This window comes from Protopterus annectens, chromosome 13.part0 (genome assembly GCF_019279795.1).
Source record: "Protopterus annectens isolate FY-2018-M chromosome 13.part0, PAN1.0, whole genome shotgun sequence".
Classification (NCBI taxonomy): domain Eukaryota; kingdom Metazoa; phylum Chordata; order Ceratodontiformes; family Protopteridae; genus Protopterus; species Protopterus annectens.
In genome coordinates, this window is record NC_056747.1 from 249160153 (window position 1) to 249180538 (window position 20386).

Here is a 20386-nt window from a genome sequence, read left to right on the forward strand (position 1 = left end):
CATGACATGGAAATTCTTTACACTCAAAACTCTGCTTTCTTTGTGAGAAATGTGTCCAGAATGAGGCTGAGCCACAACGAGGAGGGGTGAATTACTATTGGCATCCTTACAAGCTTACTCTCCTCTATTATGAGATTAACAGCCAGGGGTTGTGTAACGTCATGTACAACTGTATCAACACCACACCAGAAATGTCTTTATTTAACCACCTTACCACCAGTCTGCATCTTAAGTCACACACAGCTTCAGGCACACATCCAGGATTTTTGGAATTGTGCACCAGTGGATACACAGACATATGCACCTTCCGGCATACAACCCCAACCCTAGGCAATGCACACTTCTGGATGGCATATCTTTTCCAGAACTGCTAATAGTCCTCAACCTTTCCTTGAAATTACCAAGCAAGTTACAAACCTGTCTGAAGGTGTCCCTTTTGAGTGATCCCTCATCCATAGTAGTCAGAATCCTAGAAAACAAAGCTTATAAAAAAGTGTATGCTGTAGTGTATCTGTATGCCTGGCAATACATATAGTGGCAGTGACATCTCCACAATGCACACGGAATAATGAAGCCTCTATCTGTACCAAATGGTCGCAGTCATCTTTGTGTTGGCAGTCCATGCTAATCAAAGAACCAAAACAATCTGAAAACTTTTCAACTATTTAGTCTTTTAAAAATTTTTTTTATTTATGTTGTCTATCATTATGGCTGCTGTACTTTTACAGCAGCTAAAAAAGAAAAAAAATCCCTAATACAAGTTTGCACATGTAAAGAATACCACAAAAATGGTCAGTACAATTCCAATAAAAATCAGGTGCTAGGGCCACGCATTGAAGGGAATCTTAAAAAAAATAAAAATTAAGACAATGACAGAATACCCTTAAACCCTCACAGAGAGGGGATAGAGATGCAGAGCCTTACTTGCCAGTTGTCTCACTCAAGAATGTATAAAAGCTAAAGACATTTTTTCTACACGTGTGTATGTGTGTGTGTGTGCATATGTATGTATGTATGGTTCCAATTTAAAAATGTTATTGTTAAGACTTCTTGCCTATCACAAGATCATCACAAAACAGACTAAATGTATTGCTTAGTAACTGGAAACTTGCTTCCATTTAAAAAAATAATAAAATCATTAAAGGGAGATTGCATCAACCCTGGCCACACACACATTATTCCCATTCAACACATTCCAAATGAACAAACCCATCCCAGTGCACAAATAAATATCCAATTCACAGTTGCCATTTTGGTTTATAAATTAATACAGCCACACTTGCGCTACACCAGGCTAGCTAGAACATTGTAATTTTATTTTCATTTATTTCATGTGTATATTTTTTTTCAAATATTGGCTACAAGAAATACAAGTAACTTAAATGAGGTGATAACATTTAAATTTTCCCCATCAACAAGCTGATGAAATTAATGCTCTGTCTTTGCTTCAGTTATCGAACCAGGATAGGGGCACAATGAGAAACACACAGTACAAAAAAGTCCCTTAAATATATTTATATATTTATATGTATATCTAAAAAAAAAAAAAAAAAAAAAAAAAAAAAAAAAAAAAAAAAAATATATGAACAAAACAAATACTACAGTAATACATATATGGAGGAAGTTCACATCCAAGAACAGGAAGTGTGCAAGTCACATGAAACGAATGACAATGAATATAAGGTCAGAGTTTAAATGGTGTACACTCTCAACACTGACCTTAGACCTGGAGTCCTGACAGGTACACAAGGATTACGAGAGACAATGCAGTAAATCACAAAAAAAAAAAAAAAAAAAATGTGATTAACATTCCAAATCTGGCCATAAAAAAAAAAAAAAAATTCAAAAAGACAAACGGGTTCCCCAGCCACCTACTGTAGCCAGTGTGGTAAAGAAAGGAAGACATGATGGGGCAAAAAAGGAAGGAGAAACAAAAAAAGAAGTAAAGTTTCTGATGCACAGGTTCACACATGTGCATACTCACACGCATGCACAGAACACCCACCTACATGTGAGCACATGCACAGTATTACACAGACAAGGGCCTGAGAGCATAATACAAACGTACAACATACAGAATGAATTAAGTCCTCCTGCATGGCTAGTCGACCTCTATTGAACCCTGAGCTTTCACCCTTGCTTGAAGGCATACTTCTTCCCTCCTCCAACTCAGAATGGAACCATGCAAGGTAATTACATGATCAGGTGTCACCAATCTGGCAAGAAGACACTGCTGACTCTGGGTGGAGATGTAGTCTTGAGGAAACAGAGTGGTGGGTTATGGGGGAGGGGTCAGAACAGTGCAAAGTGTCCTGGTACGCTCTTTCCTGCAAATGTGGCTGCTTCCTGTAGGCTAACAGTTTTGTAGCCCTATACTTTTGACAGATCCTCAAATAAAGGTGCTCTCAAAAGGAGACTCTAAAATTTCCTTTTCATCTTTTTTTTTAAACTATTAACATTTTGCTGTCATACTAAGCTGCCTACCAAGGTTGACTACAGCACTTGGAAAGAAGCTTTTTCTTCTGTTTCCTTGGGTCCATTATCAACCCACCCTACTAGAAAGGAAAAGCTAAGACTAGCAATGGCATGCATTCTTTTTGTGAGTGCTCTCTGTGATAATGCAAGAAGAGAAAGAAAGAAAAAAAAAGAAAAAAAAAAAAAAAAAAAAAAAAAGAAGAGGTAGCTTTTGTCGTTATCCATTAAAAAGTACCATACAACTGTAGTAAAAAGTCTCTTTCCCATCCCAACACATGAGAAAAACAAGCTAAAATATTTGATTAGCCAAATTCCCTCCTAATGAAAGAGGCAGCCTAGTTTGACTCCTTCCAAAGGGGGTTAAAAAAAAAAAAAAAAAAAAGCGATCACATTTCACATATTCTCTATCAATGATTTGGGAGAAAAACTCTTCCGAATGCATATCCACCTTTGCAGCCTCTGCAGACCTGTAACTAAGAAAAAGCACTACTAGTTACGGGACCTGTAACTAAGTAAAAGCACTACTAGTCACGGCTGAAAGAACAGGAGTTAAATCTCTTGTAAAGTGCAAGTATGTTTCCAAAACACCACACAGTTCTTTAAGGGCCCAGTGGCAGTTCTGAGGTCAACAGCTTAGCAGTTTACACCTAAAATGAGAAGCAATCATTATATGGAGGGCTGTGGGGTGGGAGTTGCTCTCATAACCCAGCTGTCATATTTTTCCAAGTCTGTCCTGCTCTTACAGACTCGCATCTTCTTTCTTATACAAGGCTGTACAGAAAACACAAAATGTTTAATTTGTACAGAGTTCCAAGAATGGGGCATAAACAGTCTACACTACTTTACTGGCTCAGTCATGTAGTTATAAACTACAAAAATTAATAGAACACAATGAAAAGGCTCAAATTCAGCCATATTACAGGCTGTACTGGACCAAAGAAAACCAAATAAGAAAGTGTCTTTCCTTTTATAAAAACTTAATTGGAGTTTAACCCTCCCCCACAAGCAGTGAACAGCAGTTTGCACACGCAGTGGTATGCTTGTGTGCTTCCTGTCAGTTTTATAGCCATGAAAATGTGAACTGGAAAACCAGGGACTGCCAACAGTGTCTCAACTCCATCTTGCTTTTGATATCACATCTGCCCCCAGCCCACTGTTTATTCACCTGTTGTCACCATCTTAAAGAAAGTGCAAAAAGAGTTTCACTGGAACCTGAATTTATGTGAAAAAGATGCTACATATTCTGGATGCATGTGTGTGCGCGTGCACTCCTCTCCAGAATGGTCAGAGCCTCCCGATTAGTTCACTGGATGACAGAGTCACTTGTCACATCTCTTGACACTATGTCCCAGGGAATAACCTTCCTCACAAAATTAAGTGTGACCTGGCAACAAGCAGCTTAAAACCCAAATTTACTCTCTCAACAGGAAGTAATGTGAATGTTCCCGCCAACATATTGATAAGGCAGCCATTTTGAAGTATATTCACTCCAAATGCCCTTGCCCTACTCTTCACCATGTCCACTCCACTGCAGGCACAGGAAAATAACCACCATTCAATATTTACTTCGGTGCATTAAGTCAAATTCTTTGATGCACAATCCTTGACTTCAGAAGACCCTCCTGCAGCTTCTTAAGCATTCTCTTAGAGAAGCTTAATGCAACACTTTGGTCACTGAAATCACAACATAGGTCCCCTTCTTTTCCTCTCCAGTGGAGTCCATTTATTTATATATTAGTTCACCATTCCTGTTTATGCTACAACAAATTCTGATTTCATGTCTGCCTTGACTTCTGGTTTCCATACAGAGTCTTCAAAGTCTAAATCCAGGCTGCCATCACTGCTAACACTGCTGTTGCTGTTGGTTCGACTGGATTTGCGGTTTGGCACCCACTGATAAGGTGCTCGTGCATCCCTACGAGCTTTCCTGCGCATCCTTTTCTGCTGCATCAGAAGCTGCAGACGTTCTACCTTGCAACGGGTTGCTCGGTTTTCTGTCTGGCGCAAACGATCACCTGAGAATGCAAAAAGTAAAAAAAAATTAGGTTTACTGATTTTCCCATTTTACTCGCCTTAGTCTCAAATTAAAAATTCAGTATGGATTATTTACAACTAAGTACTTTTATAGCATAGTACAATACTTCTGAAATGGTCTGTGTACAAAACAGCATTCATGCTGTCCCACCCTCTAAATGATTAAACCTGTTAGTGGTACCCACTTCCCCATTACAGGTAAACATCCATCTTCATATAGCACACTTGCTGCTTAGGACAAAAAATATGCTTTGTGGCATCTTGCAAATATACATCTCACATGCATGCAGTTTGCGTGTGTGCGCGATTGCACTGCATTTTATGCATACCTTAGCTTCAAAGCACTGGATCATTAATCATACCAATATTCTACGTTCACTCTTACCATTAAACTCTGAATTTTGCTATGTACTCATTTTCTATACAGCATTGTTGATTGATTTTTCTCCTCTGAGCTGAGGTTGTGGAGGAGGTCAAAAGACCAGTCAAGGTGAGCTGGCCTAGAGACCCTTCTCCGCCACAACCCCTGCCCACAGGACACAAACGCAACATTTTCAAGCAAATATCTAAACAGAAAAAGTGTACCAACAACAGAGAAAAGCACTTAAAATACACAAGTGTACTTTACCTCATTGAATCATATGTCTGACAGTCCTTCTAACAAAGTTTTTTTCCCCTCTATTTTACACAACTCAAACTCATCCAGTCAAAAGTGCTCATTTACATGGCAGAAGTGGGAGCTTCCATTTCACCAAGTCTCAGCATGCAAGCGGGGGCTGTGGATAGAACCTAGGTCCACAGAATGCAGCTTCATAAGTAGGCAGTTCTATATGCCCCAGCTACATCACCTCCCACCCCTTCAAACAAACATGACATCCTGAAACTGGGACATTAAAGTTGATCTGGAAAGTGAAGGTCATCTGGAAGTCAATATGCACATAAGCTGCAGAACAGCAACTTTCAGTGAATTATTTCAGTTGCTTTTGAAACATTAGTACAGCAAAAACACACAGCACAAGCTGCAGCTTAAGTGGTTAATGTCCATGCACAGTCAAGCTAAACACAAATGACCTTTTTTTCCCATTTCTGTGTCCTTTTGCTAGATTAGACCTTATGAATATTTAAATGCCAGGACGCTTTGCTGATCTCACATTTCAATGCAGTTGGAAAGGTCAAGAGTTTAAAAAAAATACACAAAGATTTCAGAAAAAAGGGTGAAGAATGCCTTATCTTGACCACTAAAGGGAATTAAATAATGCTAGTGCATTAAACCAAGTAGTTTTGGTATTAAAACACATACTGATTAATCACTAGCTTCAGCATCCACCTCTAGGGTTCACAGGGACCATATTGGGTTATTGAGAAACCTACGACCATGCTATAGGAGATATACATTATATTACATATACATGTATATATATATATACATATATACACACACACACACACACACACACACACACACACACACACACACACACACACACACACACACACACATCTATATATGGGTTCCTATGAGTTCATCGAACTGTCAAATCACCGACACTCACCTCTTCGACACCAAACCATCGACTTTCATATCATCGACAATTCCGGTAAGCGATCTTCCCCCTTGCAGGACCCATGGTAGCGCTTGTTCCTGTGTTACAACGAGTAGGGTTTACGTGATTCTGTATAATTTACCTTGAAAGTGTTGTTATTATGTCGTACCAGAGAAACAAGCGCTACCATGGGTCATGCAAGGGGGAAGATCGCTTACCGGAATTGTCGATGATATGAAAGTCGATGGTTTGGTGTCGAAGAGGTGAGTGTCTGTGATTTGACAGTTCGATGAACTCATAGGAACCCATATTTATATATATATATATATATATATATATATATATATATATATATATATTTATATACATATCTATCTATATATATATATCTATATAGACACACACACACACACACACACACACACACACACACACACACACACACAAAGAGAGTGAGAAAAGAGGAAATCTGCAATGTCCCTGCAGCTTCCTTTAACTAAACCATAACCTTCATGTACCCATATCTTGGGAAAGCACTGAAAGTATTCTTAACATCTGCCTACAAAATATTGCACATTCTTTTTTAAATTACAGAATCTTCAACAAACATCTAAAAACTTGAAAAAAGCCAACACCTTTACCAATATTAATTTTGTGCATTTGGTATGGCTATGTGGCATGCCGCATACAAATATGCCTGCCAATGGCAGGCCAGCCATAGCACTCTGACTAGAACCTCTGATGGGTTTTTAATATGGTAAACATTACCAGGGCAAAGAACTAGATGGTGCTACATTCCAGAAATTCCACCTCTGGTACCATGAGAAACCTGTAAACTCAAAAATGTATACATTCAAAATAGAAAGATAGGATGTATAGAAGCACAAATGTAACACTGAACATGCAAGTCTCACTGCACTTTAAGCTTCTGGTTTTCTAAAGTCAGTGGGCTATAGTTGTGTACCACACTGATAAGTGAATGGGTTTACATTTCTGTAAGCAACCAGACCCACATTATAGCGACTAGTTTAACCAATGAAGTTACTTTTCTTTGTAAAACCCATTATACTATAAAGTTCGGTTAATGGTGCTTCTCTGTAGTTAAATTCAGAAGATAAGGGAGAGGGAGAGAGATTCTCTTATTTCCCATTTCTGGAACAAAATTGCTAAAGCTATTAAAAAGCAGCCACACTTCTGCAAAGGCTCCCTGCTATAATCATTCAAGCAGCTGCTTCAGTTAAGAGCACTTACAATAATTGTCTTGACGCACACATATCCTGTTGTCATGTTTTCATGATTTTTTTAAATCCGTATGAAACACTGATGGCTACTTCCTGTAAGATGTTCTTTCATACTAAGAACCTTTTCTTGAAGTTATCAAGATGACTAAAATCTTAAATGTTGCCCCGAAACAGAGCCAACCACATACAAGATCTTTGTGCAGCAATCTTAAATTGGACTCCCCAAAAGACATTGTACGCAAAACTTCAAAGTTTAAAACTAGTTTCACACACAGACCAGTTCAAGAAGACCAACATTTAAAGGAATCACCCTGTTCTCGCTTTGCTATTAAAACAACACACCCCTTAACAGATCTATGTGTACACAGGTAAGGGCACTGCAACTCCATAAAGCACATTGCCGATATAACTCTATGTGAAGTGCTTGAGAGATGGAGGGAGCAAAAAAAAGGCACCCACAATACCCACACATACACAAAAGTGTGTGTGCAGACTACCTAAAACTGAAACTAGCTACTGTGGCTCAGTAATATCAAAAACAAAAGAACTCTTACAACAACTTTAGCAGAGAAATGTTCACTCTGAAAAGGAAAACATTTAAGAGGAATCATCTCCTTGAAGGCTCACTTTTTAGCAGTTAGTGGGTGGATGAAACAGTTATCATACAGGCTACTGGCCTAGGAAACAGCAGGCAAGGGGCAACAGCTCTGAGAGGTAGTGCCCCTCAGCCATATCTACCCCCAGAACACTAAGGAATGTGAAGCAGTTACTCACTAAAGAAATGCCAAAGAATCGCACACAGAAACTATACTGTGGGAGCTGTAAGAGGCAAGAAAATAAGCTGAAAAGATTGCAAAGCAGAGAATAAAGCATCAAACCTTTTTTTTGGGGGGGGGGGGGCACTGATTGAAATTTAAAAATAAAAAAAAGTCAGCTTCTTCACTTTTCTAGCTTTCCTGTTTTTTGGCACAGTTAACACTGCAGACTGGTAAGGGAAACTGGCTTTTCAGAACAAATGCAGTTCCATTCTACCAATTAATGGGAGAGAAAAATGGCATCAAACTCAAAATTTCACTTTTTTTTTTGTGTATGTGTAGGCAGAAAACCAAAAAAAATGATCAGACTTCCTCTTCTTCCACAGCTTTGCTAATGTTATGCTTCCGCCTTCCATTCTTACAGCTGTCAACAGAAATACAAAGCTTTGCTTCCTCTCCAACAGTTGAACACTACAAACAGAAACTTAGCTCTGTCACCATCTGCTGTGTCCCTTCAAAAACAAGTGACATCTCTTGGGCCTAAGACTCCGCTAAAATACACATTTGTAGAAATTATACATATGGAATGGGGGGGGGGGGGAGAGCAGGGTACTACCAGAAAGCATTTGAATACACCATGGCCACTCTGGCCAGCCTACAAGGGGATGCAGAAGTGATCCATTATGATCACCCCCTCTCAATGGTCAGTTATACATCCACGAGTGTAAATTCCACCATCTAAGAATTCTACGACAGGTGGCACTACTAACATAAAATAAGGACTTGTCCATGCTCCAGCACCCAGGATTGAATAGGCAAGCTGCAAAATAAGGTACCAAACAGTAGGTGCTTTGAAAAAATTACTTTTTTTCAGTGACCAAGAGGATATGGTTATGCCACAAACAGGCCTCAAACATCCTTTGGCCAAGTCCTAAAATAGGACAACCCACACAAGTTAAATGAAAAGGTTACTTACTACGTCTTTATACATTACTCTCAAAATACACAAAACAAATACTATCTCAGCCACAATGAGCAAAGTTTTGACATGCTACTTTACTGCCATCCCTTGCTGTATACAAGTACTGTGAACACAGTGGCCAAGTGTGTTTTTGGATCACAACAAACAGCTGCTATAAACAGGGATATTCACTTCCGTCCACTCCAATCAACCCAGTACAGGAACACTTTTCCTCCAAAGCGGTTTTGTACAAACATCTGCTACAATGCTTTACTTTTTTTTTTTTTAAATGCGGTTTGGAAACTCTGTTAAGCATGCTTAGCAACACCAACCAGGAGTACACTCTCCCATCTTCTCCATCACATAAAAGCAAGGGTAGCACACTGTCAAGCCTGCAGCTGTTGTGTACAAAGACAAATGCAAACCACGGGCAGTGTAAATGCAAACATAGCAATACACATTTAAAAAAATGCAAATAAAATCCCCAAAACAGGATACAACAGACATCTTCAAAAGCAGGTTGCAAGGTTTTCCTGTTTCTCTAAACAAATGAGCAGACATGAACGGTCTCTTCCTTACTCTGATCTAACAAATGAGACAATAAGGCAGAAAAAAAAAAAAAAAAAAAAACCCTCAATACTACTCTTCAAAGTCTTGCTAAAAAACCTTGAGCAGTCTGTAGCCCAAACACATTATCCAAAGGCTCAACAGTCCTTTATGGTTTTGGACAGCCTCTCCTTTGTAAGACTGAAAATAGAAAAAAATAAATGTTGTCCTCCCCACTATAAAATGACTGGGCACAACAAGTCCTTTAAACCCTTCCATTTCATCAAATTTTCAACTTACCCAGTTAGATGAAAGGGAAGTGAGGAACTATCTTTCCGTTTAAGATTTAAATTATGAGCTACACGCTCTAGGGACCTAAACCTTGTCACCACAATAAACAGAACATGCTGGAGGGGATAGATTCCTGTCCCAGAGACTTCCCATACTCTGGAACAAACTATCTATCTGTATCAAACAAAGCTCCTCATTAGCACTCTTCAAAAAAAAATCTTTAGGATTGGATGGGAGATGAGAAATTCACCCTGGGGATCACTTCTGTGGCTCTGCTGGACAGTGGCACAGGAAAATAATTTTCTTGGGTGGCGAAAGCCAGGGTACCTTTTGGCTAGGCTTACATAGGCCCTAGGGCCAATAGCCTAGTACCTACCTATGAACCTATGAATTACTCCAATTCTAAATATGTGAGGGAACACAGCAATAAAATGTTTGGGACAGATGACAAAACTAAACTGAAAAAATAAATTCAAATATTTTCTGCACGGCATAAGGCCTTCATTAAATTCCTAGTTTGTAGCAAAGCTGCTAGACAGGAAAATACAGCAAGACAAAATGTTTGCTGGCACTGGATTGATGAGAATTAAGCCTTATCCATTACATCACCCCTTCACTGCATGGAAAATAAACATCAACCTCCTTCTGCCTGCAGAGATCCATCATTAACTGTGCCACTGGACAAAACAGGTTTCGCTCACCACTGTCAATTAACAAGTACTCATTCCAGGATAGTAAATGGGAAGGTACTAGTTTTTAAAACACCCCTCCCCAAACATAAAAATACAAAAAGATTAAGACACTGTAGAACTACTAAACATTTAGAAAATTGTTACAATGCTCTGTGCAACCCATATCTTATGAAATGATTGCATTTTGAGCACCAGATTAGCAACTTCTTTGCATCACTTATTGCCATGCACACTATGTCACAAACACATAAATAATCCAGAAGTCCTGTTTCTAGAATCAGTATGGGACAAAATTAACTGATGGTTTTACTGGTATTTTACTGTGCCCCTCCTATAGAACTGCATTTCTGTTCATACGGCAAGTCTTTCATTCCAAAGTTAAAAGGGGATGATTTTGTCAAGCTTAGACTGCCCCTGCCCCCCCAAAACAGCATGAAAAAACATTCCACCCTTGTCACCAAGCACCAGATTTTGAGAGAGTAGTGCAGAGATAAGATAGAGATTGAAGTGTATACAGTCAGTGTCACATCAAGCCTGACCAAGTCAGTCAAACGAAAAAATATTGTCAATACAAAGTAGCATTAAGTTTGTCCATATTTGTAAAATTGGACATGTATGACAGGATTACTATTTTAAGTCGCTTATCAGAAATGTGTAGCATTTTTCAGTTTGGAAAGACTCCAATAGGTGGCAGTACTTACCACTAGGTTTACACATCCGAATCTGACTCTGGCACTGTGCCATAGGATGCAAAGGTTGTGGCAGCAGCGTTGTTGTCTTGTCTGAGGTAGTTTTAGTTGAAAGTTCTGGAGTAGGTGGAGATGGAGGCGGAGAAGGAGGCGCACACTGAGTCTGACACCTCAGCTGTGTTAAGGACTGTGGCACACCCTGGTAGTGCCTAGTGGCGCTCAAAAGATCATTTAGAATCTGAAGAATGGTGCCAATGTCTCGCCGGGGCCTTCCACTGCTGTCTTGACAATTTGGATGCAAAGTGCCTATAACAAGCATAAATAAATGCAATAGATTAAAAACAAAGACTTGCTGCTATGAGTGAGAAAGGTCTTAATCATATCTGAATGTGCCCATCCCAAGAATTACAAAAAGGCCTTGCTCTGCCAATATGAAACGCTCTACTTTTACCATACACAGGCAGTACTATGGGCTGTAGCATATTAAGCTACAAATTGTTAACTTGTACTTCCCTTGATAACTTAACCCATTTAGAGTTCTGCATGAAGTATCGTTTTAGCTTGACCCAAACACCTTAACCTACATAATTTTAAATGAAGACTGCACTGACAGACTTGCATCTGTGCACAAGTGTGCATTTTATTTGCACAAATCCTTCTGTATCAGCACAGAGTGAGCAAGGCTATAATGGAATACACAACTCACAGCAATTAATTCTGAAAAACATATTTGACAGAAAATGTCTCTATATGTTCCCGACTCCAGTGTTTTTCCCCCAGGGGGCATGATCAGACAAAACATGCACCACTGAAATACAGACAGCATTATAGCAAAAGGATAGTTAAATTAAATGTTACCAACAGACCTGACAACCGCTTTCAGATTGTTACAAACATGCAGTACCAAGGATTTAGAACCAATCCAAGATCAAAAAGTACCACAGAAATGAGGTTTCTAGTGGGACTGAAGTTTAAACTTAGTCTTTCTTCAACCACGAGACATGAATGCGTGTGTGAAATGCACTTAGGGCACAAGAGACTGAGGCTTAGAGTCTCATTCTGCAGTAATGCATTTGCACTGGGGAAATGCTATACTCAAATATATGCAGAAAGTCTTAATGGATAAACAACGGAGGATCAAACACCATAGTCCAAGCTTGGCCTTCCATGTAATACTTCACCTCTACGGCAGTATATGTACTTATAACAGGATAATACATGTTTTAAATCAGAAGCTAAACAAACAGAAGCCTTGTATGTTTGTATTAATCATACCAATTGTCATCACAAAAGTTTACCCAATTATACCCCTTCAGAAAAATAGACACAGTCCCACTGCAAGGGAAATTGTGCAAAGCACAAATCCACACAGCTTTAGAATTTATGTATAACATAGTTGTTTACCTGAAAATGTGCCTGAGAAAACACCTGGAGCATGATTTACAAAGCTCTCTATAATGGCACCTGGTTTCCGAGATCTGCTACTCGTGAATGAACTGCTACTGTTGCTTTTTGTTGTGCACTCAGTCTGCAAAACATTAAATTGGAGAGAATTAAACAGTGAGAAGAGCTCACAGAGGAAAGACAGGAAAGCTCACAGAATACAAGCTTAACTGCAACCCCATCCCCCGCAACAATAATATTCACCACAACACATCAATATTAAAACAATATCATTTAGCAGTTCGAAACTTCTATCACCATGGTCCCTACTTACTGTGCTACCATTTTGAAGCAAACCTTTCATATTACCCTACCAGTGTAACAAAGATCCACACAGACCATCCTGATCCCAGAAAAACTTCTAGAACTCCAGAAAGTTCATATACCATTAGGAGGATAATACCACAGGCAAGAGTACAGTTGTGTACCATGAATGTAGATGCTTGAGTGTATTCACTGTTGCAGTCATTACAACTGGGTTATCCTGCTGGCAGGCTACCCGCAGTCAGCCTCAATTCCAAAGTCTAGGTCCGGCGTCGGTTGCCGCCGCCTCCTCCCTGACCGTGCGCCAGGGGTATAAAAGATGCACTGTCAGGGAGGAGGCGGCGCACTGTCAGGGAGGCGGCGCCTCCTCCCTGACAGTGCGCCAGGGGTATAAAAGATGCAGTCAACGCCATTTTCTTTTTCTTGCCCCAGATGTCAGGTGCCCCCAAAAGGGTAGGCTAAAAATATGTCAATAAAGCACCCATGCACCAAGGTAAATTCTTCCTTCATCTACAAGCAAATACACCACATAGGTTGTATAGAATACAGAAGTACAGAATAGAGAAGTACAAATAAGTTCTAGCAAAGATAAGGGGGATGGTGGGAAGATAACCTGGACTGCAACAGTGAATACACTCTGAACACCTACATTTATGGTAGGTACACAACTGTACTATGTTAATAGTGTTTCACTGCTGCAGTCTTTACACTTGGGTTGAATCCCAAAGCTAAGGTTGGGAGGCTGGAGCTAAATAGGATTAGGAACAGCTATGAGGCCCTGCAGAACTGCAGTGGCAAAGCCTGCCCTGAATTTAGAGTAGAGTGGTAAGTGATAGTGCTTTGTAAAGGTGTGCACTGAACTCCAGGTTGCAGCCTCTAAAATGTCTTTGGTTGGTACTCCTCTGATGTACGCTGCTGAAGTGGATGCTGCTCTGGTTGAATGTGGCCTAATGCCCTTAGGCACGGATTTGCCATGTTGTGAATAGCAGAAACTAAATGCAGTGGCATATCCACTTTGAAATAGTCTGCTTTGAGATGGCCTTTCCTTGTGATCCTGCAGCATATGGCACTAGTAACTGCTCAGTCTTTCTGAAAGCGTTGGTTCTGTCCAAGTAGAAGCGCAGATGTCTGTGTATGCCCAAAGAATGCAGAAGTCCCTCACCCTTATTCTGTGGGTTTGGGTAAAAGGTAGGCAAATGAATAGTTTGGTTAAGGGCCACACTGGACACTACCTTAGGGATAAATGCCGGGTTTGTCCTCAGAGAAACCCTATCTGGATGGAAAATGATAAAAGGTTCCACAGCCATGAGTGCCTGTAGCTCTGAGACTCGTCTTGCAGAGGTTATTACTAGGAGAAAGCTGTTCCACGATAAAAATGTTTTATCAGTTGTAGTGGCTGGCTCAAAAGGAGGCAGGGTGAGTTTTTCCAAGACATAATTAAGGCCCCATGCAGGTATTGGTGATCTCCTTGGAGGCCTTATGTTTTTGGCTCCTCTGAGGTACTGCCCTAATAAAGGATGAGAAAAAATAGGTGGCTCTGTATTGTAATGAGCTGAAATGGCAGAGGCATGAATCTTAATTGATGAAAAAGGATAGGCCTTTGTCCAGCATCTCAGTTAAAAATTGCAAAATCTAAGGAATATTTGATACATTCATGTCAATCCCTTGTGCCTGGTTCCAAGCACAGAATCTCTCATTTTTCATATTTTCTGGTACTAGGCCTCCTGGCCTCCAAAATAACATCCATCACCACTTTAGAGAGAGGTGCGTTTTGAAGGACTACATTATCCACCATGCTGCCAGATTTAAAGTCTTGAGTTGGCTGTGCAGGATCTGATTGTTGTGTTGGGACAACAAGTCAGGGATTTGAGGCAATGTCTAGGCTGGGTATTGAGACAAATTCCTTAGGCTTGGGTACCAGTGCTGGCGGGGCCAGTCTGGGGCAATGAGTATCATTTTTGGCTTCTCTTGTCTGAGTACCTTGGGGAGGAGAAGCAGTGGAGGAAAGGCATATACTGTTAAGTTTTTCCAGCTGAAAGATAGAGCATCCACTTTCCATGCTTGCTTGTGATAAGTCCTTGTGCAGAATCTCTGTAGTTGGCAGTTGTGAGGGGAGGCAAATAGATCTATGTCCGGACATCCTCAATTCCTTGTTATCATGCTGAAGACTTGCGGATCCAATTTCCACTCGTGGGGATCCATGAGGTTTCTGCTTAGTTCGTCTGCCAGAGTATTTATCTTTCCTGGCAGGAATTGTGCCCCACAAAGTCATGGCTAGTCTGCCTAGGGGGTAGGAATGAGTGCCTTCCTGCCTTTATATAACACGACTGTAGTATTGTCCGTCTATCAGTAGATGTCCCGGATGAAGTAGATCCTTGAAGGCTGTCAGGGCATTCTGAACAGCTAGCATCTCTTTTTGGTTGATATGTAGATGCATTTGGCTTGCCAACCATGTGCCCTGAATACATCTTCCTGCCATGTGGGCCCCCCAGGCATAATCAGATTCATCTGTTAATATCTGCCTGGCTGTGGGTAAAGCGAATGGCTGCCCCTTGTTGTGGCGACAGGCCATTGCCCACCATCGAAACTCCTGTTGCAGGCAGGGAATGAGGGAAATTGTTTCCAGGCTGTGGCAATGCTGAGTCCAAACACTTTTTAGATACCATTGAAGTTTCCTCATATGCAGTCTTGCATATGGAATTAGCAGAATGCAGGATGCCATGAAGCCCAAAGTCTGCAGAAATTTTCTTGCAGATAACTGGGTCTTTGTTGCCAACATTTTGAAATAAGTAGTCAGTTGCCTTTGTTTGTCCGGCGTGAGATAAGCCATCTGGGTAGTTGTATTTAAGCTTGCACCCAGGAATATTATCTCTTGAGAAGGCACTAGTTTTGATTTTTCATTTACTGTGTACCCTAGGCATGTTAGTAACCTTTTTCAATGCCAGATTGCTGTAGTAGAATGTCCTTGTTCTCTGCTTGAATGAGGCAGTTGTCCAAGTAAGGATATATTTGTATTCCGCTTTGTCTGCAAAATGCAATTACTGGAGCCAGGCATTTTGTGAAGACCCTGGGCGCAGCAGATAAGCCAAAGGCAGTGCTGAGAACTGGTAGTGCATTGAGCCAGCTATGAATCAGAGGTATCTTCTGCATGATTGTCTGATTGGGACATGCAGGTATGCCTCTTTTAGGTCTAAAGTCACAAGCCAAGCCTTCTTGCCCAGCATGAGCAGAAGCTGCTGCAGAGTCACATTTTGAATCTTGGAATATCCAGACATGCATTTAGAATAGATATGGTCTCCAGGCTTTGTCCTTTCTGGGCACCAAGAACAGTCTTGAGTAAAATCCTTGTCCCTGCTCTTGCTGTGGTACTTGCTGAATGGCCCTCATGTCCATGAGGGATGACACTTGCTTTTGTGCCTCTGCCCATTGATTTTTTGGCAGGTCTGGCAAACCATTTGGCCATGGCAGGGTGTGAAAGTGAAACCTGTAGCCTTGTGATACTATATCCAAGACCCATTTGTCCTGGGTGATTACGTGCCAATTTTGAGAAAAAGTGCTAGTTTCCCCCCTAAAGGTGCTGCCAGAAGATTAAGTGCTTGGCGCAGGCAGGGGGAAGTCATTGCAACTGTTTCCTGTATAGCTGTGATTAGTCTTCTCCACTTTTAGAGGTAGAAGTACCCCATTGTTTAGACCTGTATGAGCCTTGGGGCTGGGATCTGCCTCTAGGGCGTCTGTATCTGCCGCTTTGTGGCCTGACACTGAAAAGGACCAATTCTTTGTAGGCCAGTGCCTGCTAAATCTTGGAGGCTGTACCTGTAAGAAATCCTTGACTGTTTGCATAGATTTAGTTTTGTCCTCCATTTTCTTCAACACCTCTTCTGCTTTAACATCAAACAAGGTATCATGCTGTAATGGAGCATCTAATAATTTTGCTTTAACATGATCAGGCAGATTTTGTTCCTTTAACCAAGCATGCCTCCTAATGACAGGATCCATAACAGCGGCCCTGCAGGAGGCCTCCAGAGAATCAAAACCACATTGCAAAGTATACTTTTTTGTTCAGCTGCATGCAATAAATCCTGCACATTCAGAATTTAACATTTTCCGTTTAAGCAGTGACACAATATATTGCTGATATTTAAGCATATGAAACTGACAATTTAAAGCCCTTATAGCCAAGGTAGCAGAAGTGCAAATCTTTTTTCCTCCATCTGTCCAGTGCCCTAGAATCCCTGTCATAGGGGGTAGGGTTTTTTGCAATGGAAGCCTTGACCCCTTTGGGACCCGAGTCAGCAGCAAGGTTCTTAAAAAGAAATTTATGTGAATCAGGAACCCTATAGTATCTGCCCGGCTTAACAAGAGCTGGAGGTAGAGAGTCAAGAGCCAGACTGGACTCTGGCAATACATCTACAATGTAACAGGTGGAATAGCAAGGGGCCTGTGCTGAGGTAGTAAAAGAAGTCTGAGCCTTTTCTTAGTTTCTGAATAATCTTGGCTCTCCCAGTGGAAATGCTCCCTTATGGTATGCAGACTTTCCCCAAAAGAATAATCCTCAGGAGGAGGTGCGGAAGGGATAGATTCTTCAGCATCAGAATTCTCATAGGGAGGAATAGAGTATTCCTGATCAGAAGAAATGGAAACCTGATCTGAAGATTCATATTCTTTGTCTCTTGCCTAGGCCTCTTATCAGGAGGGGAATGGGAACCCCTGATCAAAGTAATTAGGTCTTCAGCCATTTTGAGCATCTGTTTTTTTAGGCATGGAGGCCTGTCCATGGGGCTGTTGTACTTGTTTCTTTGTCTTTAGAGGTTTAGTCTTTGCCTTTGAAGCTGAAGTCGTTTTAACATACAACTGTGTAAGCCTGAAAACACCCTCAGAAGCAGATGCCTGCTCAGAGGCTCCGGGCCCATCTGAGGGAATAGTTTCAGAGGTTCCATTACCTTGAGTATCCAGCGGCTTAGACGTCTCCGTGGGAGTTGGAAGCGGCCTGCGGCTCTAAGTAGCAGGCGTCAGGGGCTGTGAAAGCGCCTCACTGAGAACTGGCGACTGGCTTAGAAGCCTAGTCAGTTTTGGACCTCGGATGCCTGTCCTTTACTTTGCGTTTCTTTTGAATTGTGGAAGTCGGATGGCTATCAGACGACATTGTGTAATTAAATCTTCTGCCAAAATAGTGAAATGCAAAATCATACAGATGCTTAATAGTGCGTTGGTTAAATCTAGCATAAAACCGACAATTAGCAACATTGTGATCAGGGCCAAGGAATACAGTAAGAATGGAAGTCCTTATGAGGTATTTGCTTCCCACAAGAAATACAATTAACTTTTTCTAACATCGGTCTGGAGCAAGAATTTCCCCAACAGGGTACTTGGCTTTTAATGAAGACTTCGGATCTGAAATTCGAACACGAAAATCTCGGGAGTCGGCCGACCCGCACTTGCGAACTGCTTTTGCTTCGGGCACTGCACGGCAAGAAAGACTGAAGAAAATGACGTTGGCTGCAACTTTTATACCCCCTGGTGCACTGACGTCAGGGAGGAGGAGACAGCAACTGACGCCAGACCTAGACTTTGGAATTCAGGCCGACTGCAGGTAGCCTGCCAGCAGAATAACCCAACTGTAATGACTGCAACAGTGAAACATGATGAACATCTATTTTACTAGCTGGAAAAGAAGCACACAACCTGTTTTTCTGGTCACTAAAGCCCTATCGATGGGGACCTTAGGAGCTACAGGTAATCCATACTACATTGGAAAAAAAAAATTTAGATGAAATAGCCAACTATTAGCTTTATGAAGGCCATATCCAAGCAGATTGTAGCCACCCAATGTACCACAGGGTTGACTAGTTTTAGAGTTTGATGAACCAAGCAGCAGCCATCTTTAGCATTTCCTTGGAGGCTCTTAAAATGATTCTTTAAGGCTCTTCCTTCCTCTTCTACATACTGTTATTTTATGCCTTGGTTTATCGGTAAGGGTGTTTTTTTTTTTTTTAAATCAAGTAAGAGCTGGGAGGGACTCACAGTACCAACAAGTTGGCTTTTAACAGATATGTCCCTAAAGAACTGCACTGTGAAGCTATTGTGGTCTCTAAGACAGCCATATGCTCAATACCAAATGTGGTCCCGGTAATCCCATACAAGATGGGGAGTCGAGTGGGCATTTTTAATAAATCAGATGACCTTATTCCCAAATTATTCTACTTCAAGGAAATCTCCACTGCTTCAACCTAGAAAAACAGTTTAATTTTTTTCAAACAGATGTACCGCTCATTAAATAATTGTTTATCAAGCCCAAGCTGCGAGGATTTTCCACCCATCCAAGATGAAGCAATCAGAGCATTGGCTGTAATGAAGGAGATGGGAGATGTTTTTTATTGGCATGTGGATAGGAGGGGGAGGCATCCGATTCAAACATAACACCACCTGACTGAGAATGGGGGAGGTCAAAGTGCTACCTCATTCAGTTACAGTTCCATGAATAGCAACATTGCTAATCCAACACTAATCTAGCCTCGTCCTAAATGCTAGATTAAAGGACCAACACTATGACAAATGATCGTACATGGTCTTCCAAACAGCTGGTAGACGCCTACCAAATTTCTACACCAATCTATACTTTAGGGTGGGGTGAACATGGGCATGCATGACTTGCACATCATTCTTACTCAAAATAGTCCGTTCTGAATGCCCACACAATAGACATGGAATTTCTTGCTTTCAGTATAAAAAAGCAGGAGTCACGGGAGGCATTCAGAAATGCATTTGCCCTTTTACAGCAGGAAGGGATGAATTTATAGAAAACTAGAAAGCTGTCCAGACAAACTAATTACAGGAGAATACTTGTGAAATGTAGGGGACAGCAAGTGCTACAGTTATGGGCAAGTGGCCCAACGTCAACATCTCTGCACATACAGACACCCCTGCAATCAAACTGCTAATATGGCCCACTTGGGTTTTACATTTTTGAACCAACTAAGACTATCCTACTTCTAGGTCTCTCAATTTGCAATCAGCATCAACAGTAAATTGTCTGCAAGTCTTGTTTGGAACTCTACGCATCTCAAACAATAAATGTAAACTGCAAACAAAGCATAATAATCTGCATGTACAGGTGAGGGTGTAGAAAGACTACATACACAGCTTACAGACTTACCGAAGGAGTACTAAGGCCACACAGAAAAACGCACAGTACTAACACCAAACCTAGACACTGCTTACAGTTTGTTACAACTGGACCCCTGGGGCCATGGTTACTTAAACATTTGTTAACCAGGTTTAAACTCAGGACTACACCTCTACACCTCTAACTGTAAAGGGCACCACAGCTTCTTTTTTTTTTTCAACCCACACCTGCCCATTGTTCTGAATAGAGATTATGGAAAGGTATGGGTCCCCATGGGTGGCTGGTTGTGCTTTAAAACTTCAGCACAGCATTATAGGAGGAGTTATTT

At 41.0% G+C, this 20386-nt stretch overlaps 1 protein-coding gene across 4 annotated transcripts in view; it reads right to left on the bottom strand.

Moving 5' to 3' along the window:
• Nucleotides 1-664: 664 nt before the first annotated feature.
• The window catches only part of MIDN (midnolin), a 46654-nt gene continuing 26932 nt past the window's right edge, over nt 665-20386 (bottom strand). For all 4 annotated transcript variants that reach the window (XM_044053803.1, XM_044053801.1, XM_044053805.1 and 1 more), the window contains exons 6-8: nt 12633-12756; nt 11241-11534; nt 665-4490 (exon numbers count right to left, since the gene is read on the bottom strand). In XM_044053803.1, coding sequence (XP_043909738.1) covers nt 4228-4490; nt 11241-11534; nt 12633-12756 — 681 coding nt within the window. In that variant the 3' untranslated portion in view covers nt 665-4227. The remainder of the gene's footprint in view (nt 4491-11240; nt 11535-12632; nt 12757-20386) is intronic.